Genomic DNA, 24,723 nt, shown 5'->3' with positions numbered 1-24,723 from the left:
AAGAAAAGAGAATTTAAAAATAAAAAAATACCGACCACACATTTAGCTCGTAAATTAAGATGAAAAACTGCGTGCGGATGAATAAAAACGACTTTTCCTGTGAACAGCAGTTTTCGGCTCGTACATCTGGCGACTTTCGGGTACTGGAGATTATCAGGGCGATTTTACGATCGCGTCATCCGGAGTAGTCAGATTGCGCGCATGTTTAGAGAGCAGAGATCTGTAGCGCACATGTGCATCCTGCCAACAGTACTATTATTTTACTTTAAATAATTTATTTTCATTTTTGCTAATTTCTTTTAAATTAAAGGAAACAGATTTGCTTGCAGGTCTCTCGAAAAATTGCGAAATTTGTCTTCCTGTATTTATTGGTTCATTTTCTTTACGAGTTTCGTATATATAATTGTTGGGTGCGCTCAACTTTGCGTTAAACAATTTAAGAATGGCTTGAATGAAAGTTATTAATTATGTTTGTTGCAATTAACTCTGATTTTTTTTTCAGCATTTCTCAAACTTTTTAATAATCAATTAATAGTTAAAACTATTAATATTCTAATTGTTTTAGATAAATGTAATTCTTAACTTTTGTTCTATCATTTAGTTTTATTATAGATTAAGAAACATTTTTGTAAAATTAGAGTACCACACACACAATTAATTTTAAATGAAATTAGTTTAAATAGATAAAGGCCAGAATAGTACATAGAGGGCCATCTATGCGAAGAGGGCCCAAAATACTAAAATGAAGCCACACCCGCACACTCCGCCCCCGGCCAATTAGGATTCGAACCTTGCTTACGCTGAGATACTCCCCAAATTTTCCAACCAATTAAGTTGAGAAAATTTTAGTTCTTCCTGCCCAAAAATGACAAAGATTTTCGAGTGGGAGTCTCTTGTAAAAAAGTATAAAAGAGATCTTTTTACGAAAATTCAGCATTACTACTATTATTTTTTCGAAATTCAGTTCATTCGAAGTCAGCAGCTCAGACTCAGTTCGTACAACTATTCGTTAGCTATTTCAAGTTCGTCCAGACCTAGTTAATCTTTAGTGTGTGTGTGGGAAAACCATAAAAAAAAAGTGAGTAAGAAAAATTAAATAAAATTTTTTTTATTCTAACTTCTTTCTACATTCTTTTCTCTCCTTATTCTTTCCTATTTTTGTTTCGCGTACGGTTTGTCTTTTTAGATAGTTACACTCGATTGCCAAGCGTGTGGTCGAGTGCATATTAGATAGGCTCCCTTTACGTTATTTTATTGCCAAGAGTGTGGTAAAATAACGCGAAGTATTGCTATATTGCCTAGCGTGTGGTACAGCAAAGCTTCGATCCTCCGTCGCCGAAAAAAGGAATTTCCCGCGATAGTGGTAACGCACGTCCCGGTTATTGTCCGCAAGGATAGACCAAAAAGTGCGCCTAAGAATTGTTTCGTCAACCGACGTCACACTTCTTAATGAGTACGAGAGATTAATTGTTAACAACCTTATAGGAAATCGCGATATTAGGCTGGCCAGCTTACCTTATTAGCAGTCGCACAGTGAACAAGGGAAAGAAAGTTCGCACTCTAGTCTCGGGAAAGTCTGCTAGAAAAGATATGCTAGAATCCCAAAGTTGCTTTTCAGCGTCTCCAAGATATCCCCCCACCTAGCCGAGTTAAAATTATTATTATTATTATTATTATTATTATTTAATTTATGCAATATTGTAAGTTAATACATTTTTTTTCTTAATAGGTACTTCCTAGTATATGCAATGAAGTTTTAAAATCAGTCGTTGCAAAATTCAATGCTTCTCAGTTGATAACACAACGACAGCAAGTCTCGATGATGGTGCGGAAAGAGTTAACGGAACGGGCTCGAGATTTTAATATTATTCTTGATGATGTTTCGATTACTGAGTTAAGTTTTGGTAAGGAATATACAGCAGCCGTTGAAGCAAAGCAGGTTGCTCAACAAGAAGCACAAAGGGCTGCATTTGTAGTAGAAAGAGCGAAACAAGAAAGACAGCAAAAAATAGTGCAAGCTGAAGGAGAAGCTGAAGCTGCCAAAATGATATCCTTTATAATAAATTACATTATAGCTACTTATCAAGGAAAAATTCAATTTAATACCAATCATAGTTACTTACACTTCAAGCTTTAAAGTTTCAATAGGCAGGCAATCTATTTCAATGTTATTCTATAAATATGTCAAGAGTAATATAATACTTTTTGTTTTTTCAGAGAAGACTGTAATAGTTTTGTAACGCAATAACTGAAGTAGAACCGTCGCTGGCTTAGTTGCTTGCGGTTAATCATTAAAAAATTATTTTTACGTTCGTGGATTTGGAGAGTACGAGTACATCCGAACTGCAAAGAAAACCGCAGATCACGGAATCATACCATATCAGGTTATGAGAACGGAAATAATACATATAAAGAATAACGTGCATTGGAATAATATTCGACAATTTATTAAATCTGAAGAATACATAATAAACACGTGCGTATAAAATAGCGTACCGTCGGCACCATGACCACCTCATGAATTGGGCAGTGCGAAATTCTGTACCACTGCAGTGATTCACATATTTCTCGGTCGCACACTTTCCGAGGCCATAATCACACATCAGCGGCAAAAACTGCTCGTTTTCCTAAACAGTTGGGTAAACACCTCTTTCACGCGTACAGAGAAGAAAGAGAATGACTAACCATCAATGGGGTAACTTGTCTGCTCCATCGACTAGTTACTACTGCTGCTGCATACGTGGCTGATGGCATCATCGCGCGATGTGGCCCATGGCTGTATGGCTACAGTAGTTGCCGTAATGACTGCTTTCGATCACAGATGTAGCTGCTCCTGATTATCAACATTTATAATATACAGTACCGACCAGTGAGAGCATTCGAAAAATGTATGCTCTGCGTCGTCACATTCGTGTCCGCAGTATTTACAGTCGGCGCTGTTAACTTTGTCTCTGTCAAACAGATATTTTCTGAAGTACCCGTGGACGGTAAGGAACTGGGTCCGGAAAAAATTCACTTCCTCAAATTGCCTCTCCGTCCACGGCCTCAGGTCGTCGATGAGTCGTCTCATCCATGCTCCGTTCGTGCTCGTCCTCCATCGTTCGTTCCAGTCCGTCATCGTCCTAGTTCTTTCATCCTGGGCAGCTTCCGTTCTGGTCACGTCGTTGTTTCGTTCGTACACGCGTTTCCGTTCTTTGGCAGGTTTATCAGGATAACCCCCGCCACCACCAGAACCGTAAAGCATGATCGAGTGAGTCGTTGTCATCAGTAGTCGTCTCTTCCATTGTCTCGGTCCAAATGTGTTTGCCATAAGACGACTGATAGCGGAAGTCCTCTCTGCCGCCTTCCTCGCTGTCTGTTGTATGTGCGGTCAGAAGGTCATCTTCGTATCTAGGGTCACCCCCAGATACTTGACCACCCCACTGGCCTGCACCGGTACCTCTCCGACTGTCATGGGAATCAGGGCATTAATCCTGCTTCCCGTCAGAAGGATAAGTTCTGTCTTGGCCAGGGCAAGGCTAAGTCCGCGTCCAGTCATCCATCTATTGATTCGTAACATCGCGCGATTCAGTAGCATTTGCGCCAGCTCCGGGGTACGGGCTATTATCACCACAGCCACATCATCGGCGTAGGCAATCAGCTCCACCCCCGGTGGCATCGGTAGTCTTAGTAGTGCGTCGTACAGTATGTTCCAGAAGTCGGGTCCAAGGATTGAACCTTGGGCGACTCCTGCTGTGATTCGTCTGGTCACTGTTCCATCGGTCGTCTCGAATCGAATCCATTTGTCGTATAGGTACTCCCTCACCACCCGCATCAGGTATTCGGGAACCCTGAAAGCTTGTAAGGCCTCCAGAATATCTCTCCACCGAGCGGAGTTGAAGGCATTCCTGACGTCAAGAGTCGCGAGAAGTACTATTGGCCTCCCTCCGTAGCACACGCGCCTCGTCCGCCGGAAGGCGTCGGTCACGTGTCGAATCGCCCCTATAGTTGAGCGACCTCGTCGGAATCCGTGCTGATTGCCTGCCAGTCCTCCGTTTGCAGTTACAGCGTTCGTCAGTCTCGGTTTCAGTAACGCTTCGTAAAGTTTACCCGCTGTGTCTAGGAGACTCAGGGACTTATAGGAAGACGGACTATTCGGCTCTCCCTTTCCTTTATGCAGGAGAACCAGTCTAGCCGTCTTCCATCGTCTGGGAAAGATGCCCGCCCGTAAGACCGCGTTATACTTGTCCAGGAGGAGTCCTGGTCGTGCGCCCGCGATCTGCCGGAAGATCTCTCCCGGAATACCGTCTGGTCCGGGTGCCTTACAAGGCTTGATCGTGGACACAGCTTTAGTGAGCTCTGCCCCGATAAACTCTGGCACTGTCGTCTCTTGTTCGTTCGTCATTTCTTCCGTCTCTGGTTGGTTTGGGAAAAGTCCATCTATTATTGCTTTCATGGTGTCTTTGTCTTTTGGTTCAGAAGGGCCAAGGGCCCCCAGTTTCTTGGTCACAATCCTGTAGCCAAGTCCCCAAGGGTCCCACTCCACTTCTTCACACAACTGTCTAGCGCATCGGTTTTTACTGTCCTTTATTTTAGTAGTCAGTCTCTTACGTGCCATCTTGTACGCTGTCGATAGTTCGTCCGCGTCTGGTCTGCTCTTTTTCCGTGCGCGGTTCATCCTCCGGCGGCAGGCAATGCATTCCCCACGGAGGAGGCCAATCTCGTCCGTCCACCAGTACATTGCTCGTTTGTGCGTTCGGCCCTTGCGTCGAGTCATCGTGGCGTCGCACAGTTCCGTTATCAGTTCCATTGTCTTGTCCGTTATCCATTCGGCACGCTCCCGCAGACCAAGCTCTGCCGGGACAGACTCGGCGGGTAACGGTGCCTCCCTTAGCAGTTTGTCAAACAGCTCTCTATCTTGTCGTCGTAGGTTCCAATACGTTGAAGTCCTGTCTCTAGTTTGTCCGTTTCGTACGTTCGTCGATTGATCTGTCACCTCAAAGACGATGTGCTGATGATCGCTGGCTGTATAGTCCTCGGTCACCCGCCATCCTCTTATCCGCGACGAGATCCTGTCTGACGTCATCGTCACATCGGGTATTGAGTATCCGAAGCCCGGTCGTCTATAGGTCATTGTCGTCCCTTGGTTGACCACTACCAGATCAAGCCTTGCGGCCATCTCCAGAAGCAGCCTTCCTCGTTTGTCCGTCGTTGTCATACCCCACTCGACCGCTCTCGCGTTCATGTCTCCCGCGACGACAAAGTCACCCGGGAGACCTGTGAGGGCGTCTTCCAGCTTACCGACTTTTTCCTCGTACACTGCCATCGTGCAGTTTGGGGTCAAATATACGCTGACGTAGGTGACGGAATCAACCCTCACCCACGCGTAATCTTCCCCCCTGCCAGACGCTTGTATTCTCCTAGCCGGTTTGCCTTTGACCTATATGGCCGACGTACCGAGGGTATTCGAGAACCAGCCGTTCTGCTCTCGTAAGTCCCACAGTTGCTCGCTCAGTATCAGTATGTCTACGTTTCGTTCCTTCGCTGTCTGTGATACAAGCAGCTGGGCTGTCTCACACCTACGCAGGTTTCCTTGTAAGATTCCTGTCATTGTCGTGTCTGCTTCCGGCACTCCTCCAGCGCTGCCCGGTAGGCCGCGCACGCTCCCGTTCCCGGGACGTGCGCCCTCTCCGTTGCACGCGCCTCGGAACATAGGAAGCACGTCGGCTGTTTGGTGGGGCAGGCTCTCCCGACATGACCGGTTCCCCCGCACCTCCAACAGCACTGTCCTCTGTCAGGTCCTGTGCAGTCCGTTCGTCTATGTCCATATCCGAGGCACCGATAGCACCTCGGGACCGTCAATCTTTCTCTCAGCCGACAGTTGACCCAGCCGATCTTGATTCTGCCCTTCTTGAGCAGTTTGTGGGTCGTGTCTCTGTCTGCTTCGAACACTGCCATACAAACGTCGTGTTTGTTCGGTCCGAAAATGTGGATCTTATAGTCCGCATCTTGTCCTGTTTCTCGTTTCAATGCGTTCTGTACATCATTCGTGTCTGTAACACAGTCGAGGTCTAGTATCTCTAGCGTCTGTCCGTGTGTCATGTCTCGTACATTACCCTCATTTCCAAAAGTAACCTGGAGTTTCTCCTGGAACTTCCGTCTTGCGTCTGCGTTACAGCGAAAACGCATGAGGAGTCCTCCGTCCTTGGTCTTTCGATATCCCGAGATACTCACTTTAGAGCCCTCGGGATTAATCTTCGTCTTTAGTCGGCGTAAGGTATCCGCGTACGTTCGTCCGTCGTTTGGCCGTACTAGTATAACGTTGGTCCCCCCCTTCCGGCGAGGACCAGCCGCCCTGGGCCGGTTCTTGTCTAGTTCGGACCGTTTGTTCCCGTGGGTAGGCGTCGCCGCTGCGAATGTCGAAGCTAGTGGCCTCTCCCTCCGCGCGCCCAGCGCCACCACAGGGGTAGTCTTTTGCGTCTTCTGTTTGAGAGAAGTCGTCTCCGTCGTTTGGTCATTAGTCTTCTGTTTAGACTTCCTCTTTTTTCTGTTCGCGGAGTTCACCGTGGTCCAGCCCGACTCGTCCGCAACCCTTTGATAGGCCACGGCTTGCTCAGGGCTGGCCCCCGTGTCCTCCCTCTTTCTTTTCTGTCTTTCTGTCCTCCTGTCGTTTACGGACTCCAGGAGGGGATTTAGGCGGTCGCATTCACTCCATGCAATCTCCACCGCCTCCCTTATTACAGCCATACCAGTCGTTATATCCGTACTAATATTTCTCTGTATCTTAGTCCGTGCCTCCATCTTTCCGAGCGCGGCATCAATGCGCCTGAGCTGCGTGCGAAACAGCTGGAGGTTTTCTGTCATATGTCCGTTGTCATTGTCCACGTCTTTCATGTCGGCGTCAGTGTTGGAGGTCTGCTTTTCGGAACCCTCGTTTTTCCGCGCAGGTGGCACTTGTATGCGCCGCAGCGGTACCGTCACGTCTCGTGTATCATTAGTTCTTGTCGGTGTTCGTCCTGTCGTCGGTTCTTGGCCCTCAACGGCAGAGACGTAGCTCACCCCGCTGCCGCCGCTTGACCCACTGTCCGTCCTCTGTCGTCTCGGTATGTTCAGTAGGTTCGTGTCGTTTTTTCCTGTCTTTCTCCCCATTCCCGTGCACAAAGTACGGCCCTCAAAATCCGTGCCGCTGCCCGTGGCCACCGGGGCTTTCACCCGATCGGAACCCGGGGTGGATTCCTCCTGAGAAGGAGTTACCACTTGAGGTACATCAATGTTTTCATTGTGCATATTCATGTTGTTGGTTTTGTCCCGTTGTGCTGAAGGTCCCTCGTGGTCGCGACTCCACGAACCGCGCTGGGACAACGCACGGCCCCTGAGGTCCCCCCCCCTGTATGTATACCCTGTGTGTTCAGTGTTCCCCCCTGTGGTGTGTGCGTGTATGTGAGTGCCCATAGGCAAAACCGGGCTTCATTCACGGGGAGAGTCCGTTTAGAGATATCCCCTTCTCTCGCTTTCGGGCGGCTTCGTTTATAGGAGTCCCCGACCATTCGCTTTTCGGTAAGACCCGTTTATAGGGTCACCGAGCATTCACTTCTCCGGTTTGCCAGAAGGTGTGTGTGTGTGAGTGTTTGCGTAGTGTGTGTGTGTGTATGTGTATAAGTGATTAATGGTTGGACACATCGGCAGAATACCATTATCTTTTGCGTCATTTGTGAGCCATATCTTCCTCTTGGCCGTGTCCGTTATAGCGTTGCTGCTCAGAGCATTGACGCGACGGACAACGTTTCCACCGGGCACGTCGTGGACGTTGGAAGCTAGCATTTGCCCAGTGAGGTGTTACCACTCACTGGACCAGCCCGGCGTTTATTATTATTATTATTATTATTTTTTTTTTTTTTTTTTTTTTTTTTTTTTTTTTTTATGGTGGTAAAAAAACAGGATAAATCCTCATGGACCATAACGGTTGGAGTGTGACGGCAGTTCACCGAAGCTACCCACCTACACTCTCCCACCCGCCGTGTGACGTGACTCGCTGATCCTCTCAGACCGGGCTGTTTCAAGCGATCTATCAATCGAACGCAAGGAGCCTCCGGGTCGTCGAAGACCAGCTGACCGCCCAAATCCCGCTTCTCTTCAACCGGAGGGTAAACCATCCGGGGAAGAGTAGTAAAGTCCACCTACACCATTCTCCAGCGGGGAACCGCGTAAGCATTACTTCCCGCTGGAGAACCGCGTCAAGTCCTCTCGTTGTCCACGGGTCCTGTATCGTTTCGTTACGTCCGTTTATTCACATTCATCCATTTGTTCATACCATTTACTCCCGCATTCTTCTCGTCTAACACTCGACTTCCAGGCAACCGTCCGCCTTTTTCCCTCGTAGGATAGTCTCAACGTACGTTGCCGTTACCGTCCAGTAGTCTTTGTCTTGTAGCATCTTTGCCACAATGTTGTTGGGCGTGATGTTTCCAAGCGTCGTCTCCAGTCTTTGCCTTTCGTCGTTCCAGTGTGAGCATTTGAAAAATGTATGCTCTGCGTCATCACATTTGTATCCACAGTATTTACAGTCGGCGCTGTTAACTTTGTTTCTGTCAAACAGATATTTCCTGAAGTACCCGTGGCCGGTAAGAAACTGGGTCAGGTAAAAAGTCACTTCCCCAAATTGCCTCTCCGTCCACGGTCTCAGGTCGTCAATGAGTCGTCTAGTCCATGCTCCGTTCGTGCTCATCCTCCATTGTTTGTTCCAGTCCGTCATCGTCCTAGTTCTTTCGTCCTGGGCAGCTTCCGTTCTGGTCATGTCGCTGTTTCGTTCGTACACGCGTTTCCGCTCTCTGGCGAGCATGTTTATCGGGATAACCCCCGCCACCACCAGGACAGCCTCAGCCGAGACTGTCCTGTAGGCGCAGGCTATCCTCAGTGCTCCCTGTCTTTGTACGTTTGTCAGTCGTTTGCAGTATTTCTTGACCCCCAACGCGTCGGCCCACACCTCCGCCCCGTAGAGCATGATCGAGTGGGTCGTTGTCATCAGTAGTCGTCTCTTCCATTGTCTCGGTCCAAATGTATTTGCCATAAGACGACTGAGAGCGGAAGTCCTCTCTGCCGCCTTCCTCGCTGTCTGTTGTATGTGCGGCCAGAAGGTCATCTTCGTATCTAGGGTCACCCCCAGATACTCGACCGCCCCACTGGTCCGCAGCGATACCTCTCCGACTGTCATGGGAATCAGGGTATTAATCCTGCTTCCCGTCAGAAGGATGAGTTCTGTCTTGGCCAGGGCAAGGCTAAGTCCGCGTTCAGTCATCCATCTATTGATTCGTAACATCGCGCGGTTCAGAAGCATTTGCGCCAGCTCCGGGGTACGGGCTATTATCACCACAGCCACATCATCGGCGTAGGCAACCAGCTCCACCCCCGGTGGCATCGGTAGTCTTAGTAGTGCGTCGTACAGTATGTTCCAGAAGTCGGGTCCAAGGATTGAGCCTTGGGCGACTCCTGCTGTGATTCGTCTGGTCACTGTTCTGTCGGTCGTCTCGTATCGAATCCATCTGTCGTGTAGGTACTCCCTCATCACCCGCATCAGGTATTCGGGAACCCTGAAAGTTTGTAGGGCCTCCAGAATATCCCCCCACCGAGCGGAGTTGAAGGCATTCCTGACATCAAGAGTCGCGAGAAGTACTATTGGCCTCGCTCCGTAGCACACGAGCCTCGTCCGCCGAAAGGCGTCGGTCACTTGTCGAATCGCCCCTATAGTTGAGCAGCCCCGTCTGAATCCGTACTGGTTTCCTGCAAGTCCTCCGTTTGCAGTTACCGCGTTCGTCAGTCTTGGTTTCAATAACGCTTCGTAAAGTTTACCCGCTGTGTCTAGAAGACTCAGGGGTCTATAGGAAGACGGACTATTCGGCTCTCCTTTTCCTTTATGCAGGAGAACCAGTCTAGCAGTCTTCCATCGTCTGGGAAAGATGCCCGCACGTAAGACCGCGTTATACTTATCCAGGAGGAGTCCTGGACGTACGCTCACGATCTGCTGGAGGATCTCTCCCGGTATACCGTCTGGTCCGGGTGCCTTACCAGGCTTGATCGTGGACACAGCCTTAATAAGCTCTGCCCCGACAAACTCTGGCACTGTCGTCTCTTGTTCGTTCGTCATTTCTTCCGTCTCTGGTTGGTTTGGGAAAAGTCCATCTACTATTGCTTTCATGGTGTCTTTGTCTTTTGGTTCAGAAGGGCCAAGGGCCCCCAATTTCTTGGTCACAATCTTGTAGCCAAGTCCCCAGGGGTCCCGCTCCACTTCTTCACACAACTGTCTAGCGCATCGGTTTTTACTGTCCTTTATTTTAGTGGTCAGTCTCTTACGTGCCATCTTGTACGCTGTCGATAGTTCGTCCGCGTCTGGTCTGCTCTTTTTCCGTGCGCGGTTCATCCTCCGGCGGCAGGCAATGCATTCCCCACGGAGGAGGCCAATCTCGTCCGTCCACCAGTACATTGCTCGTTTGTGCGTTCGGCCCTTGCGTCGAGTCATCGTGGCGTCGCACAGTTCCGTTATCAGTTCCATTGTCTTGTCCGTTATCCATTCGGCACGCTCCCGCAGACCAAGCTCTGCCGGGACAGACTCGGCGGGTAACGGTGCCTCCCTTAGCAGTTTGTCAAACAGCTCTCTATCTTGTCGTCGTAGGTTCCAATACGTTGAAGTCCTGTCTCTAGTTTGTCCGTTTCGTACGTTCGTCGATTGATCTGTCACCTCAAAGACGATGTGCTGATGATCGCTGGCTGTATAGTCCTCGGTCACCCGCCATCCTCTTATCCGCGACGAGATCCTGTCTGACGTCATCGTCACATCGGGTATTGAGTATCCGAAGCCCGGTCGTCTATAGGTCATTGTCGTCCCTTGGTTGACCACTACCAGATCAAGCCTTGCGGCCATCTCCAGAAGCAGCCTTCCTCGTTTGTCCGTCGTTGTCATACCCCACTCGACCGCTCTCGCGTTCATGTCTCCCGCGACGACAAAGTCACCCGGGAGACCTGTGAGGGCGTCTTCCAGCTTACCGACTTTTTCCTCGTACACTGCCATCGTGCAGTTTGGGGTCAAATATACGCTGACGTAGGTGACGGAATCAACCCTCACCCACGCGTAATCTTCCCCCCTGCCAGACGCTTGTATTCTCCTAGCCGGTTTGCCTTTGACCTATATGGCCGACGTACCGAGGGTATTCGAGAACCAGCCGTTCTGCTCTCGTAAGTCCCACAGTTGCTCGCTCAGTATCAGTATGTCTACGTTTCGTTCCTTCGCTGTCTGTGATACAAGCAGCTGGGCTGTCTCACACCTACGCAGGTTTCCTTGTAAGATTCCTGTCATTGTCGTGTCTGCTTCCGGCACTCCTCCAGCGCTGCCCGGTAGGCCGCGCACGCTCCCGTTCCCGGGACGTGCGCCCTCTCCGTTGCACGCGCCTCGGAACATAGGAAGCACGTCGGCTGTTTGGTGGGGCAGGCTCTCCCGACATGGCCGGTCCCCCCGCACCTCCAACAGCACTGTCCTCTGTCAGGTCCTGTGCAGTCCGTTCGTCTATGTCCGTATCCGAGGCACCGGTAGCACCTCGGGACCGTCAATCTTTCTCTCAGCCGACAGTTGACCCAGCCGATCTTAATTCTGCCCTTCTTGAGCAGTTTGTGGGCCGTGTCTCTGTCTGCTTCGAACACTGCCATACAAACGTCGTGTTTATTCGGTCCGAAAATGTGGATCTTAAAGTCCGCATCTTGTCCTGTTTCTCGTTTCAATGCGTTCTGTACATCATTCGTGTCTGTAACACAGTCGAGGTCTAGTATCTCTAGTGTCTGTCCGTGTGTCATGTCTCGTACATTACCCTCATTTCCAAGAGTAACCTGGAGTTTCTCCTGGAACTTCCGTCTTGCGTCTGCGTTACAGCGAAAGCGCATGAGGAGTCCTCCGTCCTTAGTCTTCCGATATCCCGAGATATTCACTTTAGAGCCCTCGGGATTAATCTCCGTCTTTAGTCTGCGCAGGGTATCCGCGTACGTTCGTCCGTCGTTTGGCCGTACCAGTATAACGTTGGTCCCCCCCTTCCGGCGGGAACCACCCGCACTGGGCCGGTTCTTGTCCAGCTCGGGCCGTTTGTTCCCGTGGATAGGCGTCGCCGCTGCGGATGTCGAAGCTAGTGGCCTCTCCCTCCGCGCGCCCAGCGCCACCACAGGGGTAGTCTGTTGCGTCTTCTGTTTGAGGGAAGTCGTCTCCGTCGTTTGGTCATTAGTCTTCTGTTTAGACTTCCTCTTTTTTCTGTTCGCGGAGTTCACCGTGGTCCAGCCTGACTCGTCCGCAACCCTTTGATAGGCCACGGCTTGCTCAGGGCTGGCCCCCGTGTCCTCCCTCTTTCTTTTCTGTCTTTCTGTCCTCCTGTCGTTTACGGACTCCAGGAGGGGATTTAGGCGGTCGCATTCACTCCATGCAATCTCCATCGCCTCCTTTATTACAGCCATACTAGTCGTTATGTCCGTACTAATATTTCTCTGTATCTTAGTCCGTGCCTCCATCTTTTCGAGCGCGGCATCAATGCGCCTGAGCTGCGTGCGAAACAGCTGGAGGTTTTCTGTCATATGTCCGTTGTCATTGTCCACGTCTTTCATGTCGGCGTCAGTGTTGGAGGTCTGCTTTTCGGAGCCCTCGTTTTTCCGCGCAGGTGGCACTTGTATGCGCCGCAGCGGTACCGTCACGTCTCGTGTATCACTAGTTCTTGTCGGTGTTCGTCCTGTCGTCGGTTCTTGGCCCTCAGCGGCAGAGACGTAGCTCACCCCGCTGCCGCCGCTTGACCCACTGTCCGTCCTCTGTCGTCTCGGTATGTTCAGTAGTTTCTTGTCGTTTTTTCCTGTCTTTCCCCCCATTCCCGTGCACAAAGTGCGGCCCTCAAAATCCGTGCCGCTGCCCGTGGCCACCGGGGCTTTCACCCGATCGGAACCCGGGGTGGATTCCTCCTGAGAAGGAGTTACCACTTGAGGTACATCAATGTTTTCATTGTGCATATTCATATTGTTGGTTTTGTCCCGTTGTGCTGAAGGTCCCTCGTGGTCGCGACTCCACGAACCGCGCTGGGACAGCGCACGGCCCCTGAGGTCCCCCCCCCCTGTATGTTTACCCTGTGTGTTCAGTGTTCCCCCCTGTGGTGTGTGCGTGTACGTGAGTGCCCATAGGCGAAACCGGGCTTCATTCACGGGGAGAGTCCGTTTAGAGATATCCCCTTCTCTCGCTTTCGGGCGACTTCGTTTATAGGAGTCCCCGACCATTCGCTTTTCGGTAAGACCCGTTTATAGGGTCACCGAGCATTCACTTCTCCGGTTTGCCAGAAGGCGTGTGTGTGTGAGTGTTTGCGTAGTGTGTGTGTGTGCATGTGTATGAGTGATTAATGGTTGGACACATCGGCAGAATACCATTATCTTTTGCGTCATTTGTGAGCCATATCTTCCTCTTGGCCGTATCCGTTATAGCGTTGCTGCTCAGAGCATTGACGCGACGGACAACGTTTCCACCGGGCACGTCGTGGACGTTGGAAGCTAGCATTTGCCCAGTGAGGTGTTACCACTCACTGGACCAGCCCGGCATTATTATTATTATTATTATTATTGTTATTATTATTATTATTATTATTATTATTATTATTATTGTTATTATTATTATTATTATTATTATTATTATTATTATTATTATTATTATTTTTATTATTATTATTATTATTATTTTTTTTTTTACAAGGAGTTACGGAATCCTTTTTGCGGATACCCCTTAGTCTTGCTGACTGAGGGGTTATGTGGAACTCTCCAAAAAAAAAAAAAAACAGGCCTACCCACTAAACCGCCATCTCCTTGTGTCCTTCCCCTAGCCAGGGATTATGTTAATATTACTTCTGACTGGAGGTTCTGTCTGTGTTCGTTCAATCGTGTCGTTCCTCCGTATCTCGTTACGTCGGGTCACTTCGTCTGCTCAGTCATCTGTCAGGCAGTCGTCCGCGTTCTTAAGTCTCAGTATAGTTTCCGTATAGGTAGCGACTAAGCGCCACCATTCGGGTTCATGCAGCATAACGGCTACAATATTATCGGGGGTAATGCTGCCGACTCTTCCTTCCAGTTCCTATCTGGACAGGAACACTACGAAGCAGCGGGGTAACATGATGCAAGATACGGCGAAAACGTCAGCGATCAAGTTACTACAGATACATTCTTAACACAGGTAAAACAGAAAAGTGAAAGCGTTGCGGAAATTTCTAAATTGTAACGGGGTGGATTAGCTCATACAAAATGAGTTTATTAAAGAACAAACTCCCACGATGCAGAGCTAACCGCCACTCCGTTAAACACGTATGAGTATACGTGTATTCACCTTTACATTTGATACTTTCATTCAGATGTCTCCTTTCCAACAGAGTTGAACTCACTTTAAGTCACCTGACTTGTGACACTCGAACTATCTTAGGTGTGAGTGACCTAATATTTACTCCAATTATCCCTTAGATGAGATCCGTTTAAAAATTAACTGGTGACAGAGCCGTTAGACAACAAAGGGAACGAAATAACGTAATGCGGCGAATAAAATTAATATCGTTTATCTCTAATAAACTACAGTCTTAGATGGGCCGAAAGACTTACGCACGCGAATAGGATTAACAACTTGTTACAACAATACGGGTTGAGAGAGAGAGAGAGAGAGAGAGAGAGAGAGAGAGAATTCAAAATTCGACCGCGAAAACTAACGCTCGGCGCGAACACACAAACGGTCGCGATAGACAAAATATTCTCGTAAATATTTTGTCTCGCAGAAAAAGGGGATGCGGTGCAATTACAGTGATCAGCCGTAATTGTTGAAGAGAAATAACTGAAGGTGCTCCTCTGGAACCAGCTGCGCTGCCTCGGTCACGAAGATCCGTGACTGCTGCAATGAATGCTGCTGTTCGTTGCTGCTGTGTTTTGCTGCTACTTCTATGGTCTGCGATCACTCGCGCACGTATGCAAAAAATCCCAGAAAACAACTTTTGATTGGAAAAACGGCGAAACACAGTGGAAAATAATTTGGCGGTACTCTTTCACAAGCAACAGCTGAGGTTTAACTGAAACTTTGAACTCTCGCGCGCACCCTCTCCCTCTTAGACATTTGCTCTAGCATCGCGAGTGCTACTGAATCGCGAACGTATCGATTGACCAAATCGACTACCGTTGCAACATGTAAGGAAAATAAAATAGATTAGATATTAGACAGTGGATATACAGACCACATAATAAATGATGACTTTTACTTTTGCGAGTCAGTAATTTTAATTGAACCAATAAATGTAATAGTTGGAGATGGTACAATTGTGAAAGGAATAAAAGTGAGTAGTTTTTTAATTTATTTTCATATAAATGGAATTACAAATAAAATAACAATATCCAATGTATTTTATGTTAAGGAAATTGATAAAAATTTACTAAGCGTTGCAAAAATAATGAATAAGTACAAAAGGTCTAGCCAGGTAAGATAGTGAAATCTGCCTTTGAACGGTGAGCGAAACGGAATATACCCTTTCATTCCTCATGTATAGAAACCCCTTTTTCCAAATTTTCAGACCCCTAGACCCCAGGGGGGCCGGCTGAGACGTGACTATACGCTTTTCAGTTTTTTAACGATGTCTCGGTCAATTTTGAAGCTAGAAAAAAAACAAAAAAACCAAATTGTAGGATTTTTTGAGCCCCACAAACCTATGTGACTCAAAAAAATTTTTAGCGGGAAATTCAAATTTTCACAGCCTTTTGAAAACTTTAAAAATTCGTATTAAAAAACCAAAGACTGACTCACCGCTGAAAAACATATATCTTACGTATTTTTTGCACAAAAATGCCTGTGATTTTTTTCAGATTTTTAAAAGTGGTGGTACGACCTTGAAAAAAATAAAAATCTCTAAAAAACACCTTTTTTCGACTTTAGCTCCTTATATATCAATTCTATGCTGAAATCAACTACGCCATCGTATTCTACGCAAAAAAATACATCGGAAACGTATATATATATATATTTTTTTTCTAGGATTTTTGCATCCCTTCAATATTTCGCCACATACCTTCTATCACTCGCCGCCAGGTAGGACACTTTTGCTTGTACATGTGGATTGGCATAAAAATCATTTTCAAAAGAGTAATTCATGTTTCCAATGTATTTATTTTTACGTAGACTAGAATGACGCAATTTCTTCATAATAAAATCTACCCAATTTTAACATTTTGAGCCTTTAAAGACTTGAACATATCGTTTTATGTACTGTAACGGGGGGATAAATCTGCAAAATGAGAAATTTATTTATGAACAAACTCCCACGATGCAGAGCAAACCGCCGCTCCGTTAACACGTATGTTAATACGTGTATTCGCCTTAACGTCAGCTGACTTAACTTAGTTGTCTTCGATCAAGCAGAGTTGAACTCACCTTAAGTCACGTGCCTTGTGATACTCGATGAGTTTTAAGTGTAATCGACTTTGCTCCTAATCCACTTAATCCCCTAGCTGTAATCGGATTAAAACCTAAGCCTTTTTCAATTGTTTAAACTATTAGGAAAAATTATATGACGAAATCGGCGAATAAGTTTAATAGATTTTATTAATAAAAAATCTCTACAGTCTTTGTCGGGCCGAAAGACTGACGCACGCGAATAGGATTTACAATTAAATAACTTTCGGTGAGAAAGAGAGAGCGAGAAGATACGAATATTGGCGCGATCTAACGCTCGGCGCGAATACAAAAAATTAACGCTAACACGGTTGGACAAAATACCAAATGTATTTTGTCACGCGATAATTAAGGGAGGTGCACCTACCCTGCGGTGCAATTACGGTGATCAGCCGTAATTGTTGAAGCAAATTAAAGGTGCTCCTCAGATCAGAATCAACTGTGCTGCCTCGTTCGCAAATCTGCTGTATAATAGCTGTTGCTTTTATTGCTGCTTCCATGATGCTGCTACTGTCGCTGCTTCCTCGCTCACCCTTGCACACGTATCCAAAATCCAAGTAAACTATTTATTGGCAAATCGGTGGAACACTGTGCTAAACTATTTTGGCGGTACTACACAAGTAACAGCTGAGGCTTAACTGCTAATTCAAAAGATCGCGCGCCCCCTCTCTCTCTCAATACTTAGAACTAACGCGCGAAAATCAGAATCGCGAACGGTTCGATTAATTGAATCGACTACCGTTGCAGTACACGTCATATAATATGTCGGAATTCGTGTCACCTTATGAATGTCAGAATCGTTCCGTGAACACCCTAAACATCAAACAAACCCGACAAACCGGCGTCTGTTTTATGCGAAACAGAGACGAAGCAAACTTTCCTACAACGAACCCGTCTGTGATTAATTACGGGGTAAGCTAGTTGATTGTTACTGTTCAGCAATAAATGTGAGTATAATTTCATTTTTGATCAATGTATTCTTGCTGTGAATACAATTTAATTTCAAATTAAATTTCTGGATTGGGCTGGGTTGGATTTGCAGCTAAACATGACAGAGTTGTTATGTTTACAATTGAGAATATCGATAAAAGATTTTCTTTATTTAATAGAGAGCACCAGAAATTATTGTTTTCATTCAATTATAAGCGTGATAATGTTTCTATCTATTTTTGTGAGAGATAAATAGAACTGTATTGGTTTAATAGGTATAGAAACCTGTGGTTATCGCCGAAGAGGTATACGTTCTTTCTTTCTGGGTCTTCGGTTTCCAGCTTATTCATTTTGTTTTTTTTTTTTTTTTTTGAAAAAAAAAAAAATTAATAAGCTACCCAGTCGAAGACCATATGGGTTTGGTCAAAAAATGAATTTTCCGTGGACTTGGAACATAAGTTTGACAACCAAAAACAAGTATTTTTCCACTGGTAAAACTTGCCCCACTGATCTCTTTAGACTTTCCGTCTGTATCACACTCACTATTCAATATCACATGGATTACCCGAGTACATCATTAGCATAACATACGCTGCTAATTTAGTAACCGACCACAATAGAATCATAATTGAAGCCCTCCATCATGTTGAACTAAATTAATATTTGGACGTAACTTTGATAAATAAATTCAATATATTGACATTCTAAATGCTTCTGTGATAATCAACAAATAATATCAACCTGTGAGCCAGCTGATCCAAATGTATTTTTTATTCTTTATCCTTTAATCTACTCTATATTATAATACTTAATACATAATATGTGTGTGTGTGCGTGTGTGTGTGTGTGTGTGTGTGTGTGTGTGTGTGTGTGTGTGTGTGTGTGTGTGTGTGTGTGTGTGTGTGTGTGTGTGTGTGTGTGTGTGTGTGTGTGTGTGTGTGTGTGTGTGTGTGTGTGTGTGTGTGTGTGTGTGTTTTTTTTCCGAAGAGTTGGAGAATGCGTTACGCACCATAGTAAGCCATCGGGACTCACCGTGTGTGGGACTCTCTAGCCTGTAAAAGGACTGGCATATCCAGTAAACTCCTAACTCTTATTTTACCTGTCCCCCTCACGGGAACCGCTGTGAGGCATTACTTCGCGAGGGACGGCATCGGCTGTAGCAGCCCCTCCTAAGTCAGTGCATCTACCGCACATCTCGACACCTATCTAATTTCGATGGCTTCTTCTTTCTTCTTCATCGTCTTCTTCTTTCTTTCTCCTTCCTGATGAGATCCAGCCGATCGACGATGGTCGTTACGAGGGTCGTCACCGCATTCCATCCATCCTGGGACTCCAGGAGGCACGTGCCAACACCCTCAGGAGTCTGAGGTCCTTTCCACAGTGCCTGGAATCGACTCCGTTCATCCCCAAACCGAGGGCACTGAAGCAACACGTGTTCCACGTCCTCGTCTGCGCCAGGACAGGCCGGGCATTCCGGGCTATCTATCACCCTAATGCGGTGAAGGTAGCTGCGGAAGTTGCCATGGCCTATCAGCGCCGGCGTTAACTGGAAAGTGACAAAGCCATGGATTCTGCTCGTCCACTTTCTCACGTCTGGGACGATGCGATGGGTCCAGCGACCCTCCGCGGCTAGGTCCCATCTACCCTACCACTTTATCATCGTCCTCTCTGTCCATCGTACGTCTTGTCGGTCTCCGTCTGTACGCCATTCTCCACGGTATCTTTCAGCCCTATCGGCTGCTAGCAGGTCCACTGGTGGGATTCCTGCAACAACGGATAAGGCAATATCGCACACGGTTCGATAGGCACATGCAACCCTCAGCGCGACCACCCTGCAGGCTCTCCGGCATGGGTCGCCATAGCTTTTGTGCTTGTACAGAGCATCTGCCCAAATTGGAGCTCCGTATAAAATGACGGAACTCACCACCGACGCAAGAAGCAACCGACGCAGCTGCTTTGGTCCTCCTATATTGGGCATGATGCCCGCTAGCACCCGGGCGACGTTTACGGCTTTAGAGCCCGCATTCACCAAATGTTCCTTGAACGATAGGCGCGCGTCCAGAGTAACACCTAGGTATTTTAAAGTGTCTACCGACCGTATTTGTCTTCCTTCTACCATGAAGGTGGCGTACCTCCTTGCTTTTGTCCTAGAGATGAGCAACGCTTCCGTCTTCTCCGCTGCCAGATGTAAACCCTGGCCTCTCAACCAACCGGCTACTGCCTCGGTAGAAACATCTCCGAGATATTCTATCTCTTCGATGCTTTTCCCGACGATGACTAGCGCCACGTCGTCAGCAAAAGCCACCATCGAAACTCCCTCTGGCAGTTGCTTTCTCAGCAGTCCATCATACACGATGTTCCACAGTAGTGGCCCGAGGACCGAGCCCTGTGGCACGCCTCCTGAGATGTTATAGGAGTGCATGCCCTCATTGGTGTTAAAGAACAGGGTCCGATCAGTCAGGTAGCTCGAGATGATCTTCCTCAAGTAGAGTGGCACCCTGAAACACTCTAGGGACATCATGATGTTGTCCCATTGTGTGTGTGTGTGTGTGTGTGTGCGTGTGTGTGTGTGTGCGTGTGCGCGTGCGTGCGTGTGTGTGTGTGTGTGTGTGTGTGTGTGTGTGTGTGTGTGTGTGTGTGTGTGTGTGTGTGTGTGTGTGTGTGTGTGTGTGTGTGTGTGTGTGTGTGTGTGTGTGTGGAGGGGTGTGTGTGTATTAATCATTAATTGGATAATTGATAAAGTCGTTTATTCCAGGTCCAGACTATACCATGTCTACATCAAGTGTTAATGATAAATGTCCGAACTGCGGTTTATCGAAGAAGAAGATGGTGGGGAAAAAGACAAGAGTTGATACAGAGGATGAAGCTATTGCGCTGTCCGATTATTTTGCTACGACAGTCGTAGTTGGAGATACTTTGTGTCAGAAATGTGGAGGCGCCGCTCGTTTTGCAAAGTCAAAAGAACGAAAAGTCGAAGAAGCTCCAGCCAAAGAAAATACTCCGCAATCCAGCAGTCAAGAATCAACTGCATCTGAGTCATCACAACAAAGCAAAATTGATCCAAGGTATAGCCCAATTAAGAAAGAAGTTATTGAACAAGAATTTATTCAGTTACCTTTGAAAAGAGTAGTTTCCACTCATGATTATTGTTGCTTATGTTCACTTAAATCAGGACTTATTGTTGTTCCTTTCGAAGCTCGGCGGCAGGCCCTTACTGAAAGAGAGATATTTATCCCAGAGGGTAACCGCTGTTGTCGTAAGCACTTGATAATGAAAAAGTTTTATAATGATGAGTTACTGAACTTGAAACTGATATCCCACTCGAGCAATGTAACAGTTGCAGATGTAGCCAAGCTATTCAAATCTCTAAGTGTAACATCCGACAGAGAATTACACAATAGAATCGGTGATTTTACTATCTCTGAAGATAGAATTAAAACCTTTACTGGACTCAATTGGGAACAAATCATAGAATTGCGCGAAATGGCAGTTTCCCTGAGGAATACTGAAAATCGGAATGAGAACAATCGGTTGCTGCTCTCACGTGGCTGCCGTTATTTATTATTTAGCGTATGCTAGATTTCAATCCTGCATTGTTAAACCTGCTGAACATCTCACAAGGATTTATGAACAAGATCATGTGGTTACTTCTATCGAAGAAGATAGCGATGATGATTAACATTCGAAGCGTGGTCACAGATTATATATAAATATATAGCTAATTTTATTTTTTTTAAATATTATATTATTGAATAATAATTTATTCGTTCCTACTTTATTCATCCTCTTATTATTTATTGAGTACACACAAACATGAACTTCAAATATAGTAAAAAAAATATGATGACACAAACGGATTCATAGTAAAATCTCTCTACAAAGCGTCAGCGGCCAAATACATAATTTTTTTACTTCCAATGTTTTCTGAGTAAGTTCAACGATAGAACAACTTGCTCCATCGTATTCCATGTAAAAAGGAACAGTATATGTATATATTACTTTTTTTTTAAATTACATTCTAGGCTGACAATAATTTCAAACATTGCGAGCCGGTCCGATCAACTTTACTTGGCGAATTATTGAAGGGATGCAAAAATCCTAGAAAAAAAAAATATATATACGTTTCCGATGTATTTTTTTACGTAGAATACGATGGCGTAGTCGATTTCAGCATAGAATTGATATATAAGGAGCTAGAGTCGAAAAAAGGTGTTTTTTAGAGATTTTTATTTTTTTCAAGGTCGTACCACCACTTTTAAAAATCTGAAAAAAATCACAGGCATTTTTGTGCAAAAAATACGTAAGATATATGTTTTTCAGCGGTGAGTCGGTCTTTGTTTTTTTAATACGAATTTTTAAAGTTTTCAAAAGGCTGTGAAAATTTGAATTTCCCGCTAAAAATTGTTTGAGTCACATAGGTTTGTGGGGCTCAAAAAATCCTACAATTTGGTTTTTTTGTTTTTTTTCTAGCTTCAAAATTGACCGAGACATCGTTAAAAAACTGAAAAGCGTATAGTCACGTCTCAGCCGGCCCCCCCTGGGGTCTAGGGGTCTGAAAAATTGGGAAAAGGGGTTTCTATACATGAGGAATGAAAGGGTATATTCCGTTTCCCTCATCGTTCAAAGGCAGATTTCACTATCTTACCTGGCTAGACCATTTATTTCTGTTGAAAATCCTTCGAATATTTATAATAAGCAAAATAGCTAATTGCAGTAGCTTACAAAAAATGCGGATTGTATAAGATAAATACGTATTTTAGCGGAAAAGAATGTTATAATATCAAGAAAAATGAAAATAATATAACACAAAAGGAAAGATATCATAAGATTTTGGATCACGGGAATTTTAAATACTAAGAAATATGTGCAAAGATAAACTAGGAGATGGAATACCGGAAAGGTTAGAGTCAGTATTTTTGAAATATGGCACTTCTATTCGAAATATAAAGCATAATTTACCATTTAAAAATAATAGAAGTCGAGCAAATTAAATTTTGGAAACAGTACATACTGATTTAAACGGGCCGTATAAGAGAGTAGGTTTTGATGGTTCTTAATATTTTATAACTTTTATTAATGATTATAGCAAGTGAGCACTAATATATACATTAAAATTAAAAACAAAGATACACGATTGTTTTCTTGATTACATTTATAGTTGAAAATATCACGGGAAAAAGAATTAAGAATTTGAGATGCGATAACAGGCAAGAATACTTGAATAATGATGTTTACAAGTTTGTAAGAGAGAAAAGATCTTATTTAAAATCACATTCTTTATATGTACATGAATTAAATAGAACGTCTGAAAAATATATTTCATAATATATAAAAAAACCGAATTCATAATTCTAACCAAATTATGAATTCGGTCAGATGTTTATTATTTGAAGCCAAAGTAAGTAGGAAATATTGGTCAAAGGTAGTAAAAGCTGCCGCATACTTGAAAAATAGAACAATTGCAAATACAATCGAGAATAATACACCTTTCAAAATTTTATTCAAAAGTCAACCTGATATCTGCAGTTAGCGAAAATACGGAAGGAAAGTGTTTGTTAGAGTGCCAGAAATTGAACAAAATACGAAATAAGATAGAAAAGCTGATGTAGAAATTATATTAGGAGTATGTGGGATATAGAGTTTTGATAGATAATAAAATCACTAGAGCGAGACATGCTGATATAATAAAAAACAATGAAAATCTAATGAGATTTTAAGGTAACGAAAATGGTAATTAGAATGATTATGAATATTTTAATAATAATTAAAATATAAATAACAAAAAATCTCTATCAAACCCAAACCATGAAAATATATTCACTTTAAGAAGATCAGAAAGAGAAGGAAAATGCCTGATCGGTATACTGCAAGTTTTGTTAATTCAAATTACATTTATTTAGACCACGAAATCTAGACCGAAAATGACCATTTCACGTATAATTGTTCCCCCAAGCTAATTTTTGGTAAACAGGTAGAGGAACTGGCGTACAACATAATGTATTTTATCCGCAGTCTCAAATCGAATGTCAATTTTGTTTATAAGCCGCGGAAACTGTAATTTTAGTCAATTTTTTCGTTTTTGGCTTATAACTTTTGACCTGGCCATTTTACAGGAAAAAAGTTCAATAGTTTTTTGTTCATCTTAAAATCACGAACAAAACGAGCCATCGTACAACAAAAAATATTAATCCAGTCGAATTTTACAGTTAAAACCCCGTTGTTTATTGTAATTTTAAGAAACAATAATAAATTACGTGATAATTACAGTGGTGTCTCCTACTTACCATGAACTATTCATTTTTACTGATTAATAATCCGTGCCAAAGCTGCAATGCGTAAGGTGAATATTTTGCAAGTTATGGCCTTATAAACAAATTACCTAACTATCAATTTTCCCAAGCCTGAGGCTTATCCGCAGTCGTGTCAATTTTTTCATCGGTAGATTTCATTATAAGCTATCGGATCCCATTATTTTTTTTCAAAAAAAATTAATTTTGCAACCTACAGAATTTATTTTTTAAATTTGCTTAGTTGCAAAATAGATTATTCAATAAATTTTAATACTTTTGCAATATTTTACTACATACTTCGATAGAGCTTGTAAAGACCTTTAATTTAAAAAAACATTTGCCAACATTCGTTAATAAACAAAGGAGCAACGAGTCCCCAAAGTTCAAGCTCTATTACTTAACAATTTACATTATCAACGAAATAAGCGGAAAACAGAGTAGTACCAGTCCATAAAATGTCTAGCTTGAGGGAAAAAGGCAAGTGCCGTTAAATATTTGTTATAACATTACCGTCAAGCGAAATTTCGGCAGCTCGCGCGGCGGCGAATCGATCGATGAGTCATTTTCACTTGGAAAAAAAGCTGTTGCGCATCTTCCAAATCGATCGCGCAACTTTGAGCTCACTTTTCTCGGGATCTATTAATGATAAATTGATCATTTTTTTTTATTCAGTACTACGCGGCGAGAGGAATCGATTCATGCTATTTACAATGACAGGAAATGAAAAGGAACGTGAGAAATCTGTATCATGTAACTACATATAATATCGCTCGCATCAAACAAATTACAGAAAAATATTTCATTTCTGTTAGTGCCGAATATTGTTTTCACTCATTCCGTCGACTTAGCTAAATAAACCAACAGGCGCAGGTAATATCGTAAACAAAAATCGTACAATTACTCTAAACAGTTATGTAACCTTTTCAATTACTTTTTCAAGTAAATTTAATTTTTTTAACAGGTGGACTACCATTGTCAATATTTTGTTCTTCGTCTTCACTCTCTTGTTCGGCATCGATGTGAAGTTCGTCATACATTGGAACGTCATAAGTTATA

At 44.6% G+C, this 24,723-nt stretch overlaps 1 protein-coding gene across 2 annotated transcripts in view; it reads left to right on the top strand.

The window, feature by feature from the left end:
• The window catches only part of LOC131666594 (prohibitin-2), a 314,863-nt gene that overhangs the window by 114,013 nt on the left and 176,127 nt on the right, over window positions 1-24,723 (top strand). For both annotated transcript variants that reach the window (XM_058939413.1, XM_058939403.1), the window contains exon 3: window positions 1,730-2,047. In XM_058939413.1, coding sequence (XP_058795396.1) covers window positions 1,730-2,047 — 318 coding nt within the window. The remainder of the gene's footprint in view (window positions 1-1,729; window positions 2,048-24,723) is intronic.

This window comes from Phymastichus coffea, unplaced genomic scaffold, assembly GCF_024137745.1.
Source record: "Phymastichus coffea isolate CEN01 unplaced genomic scaffold, Cenicafe_Pcof_1.1 PCOF00004, whole genome shotgun sequence".
NCBI classification, from domain to species: Eukaryota; Metazoa; Arthropoda; class Insecta; order Hymenoptera; family Eulophidae; genus Phymastichus; species Phymastichus coffea.
The sequence above is the reverse complement of the archived record's forward strand: the minus strand, read 5'-3'. Positions and strand labels throughout refer to the sequence as shown.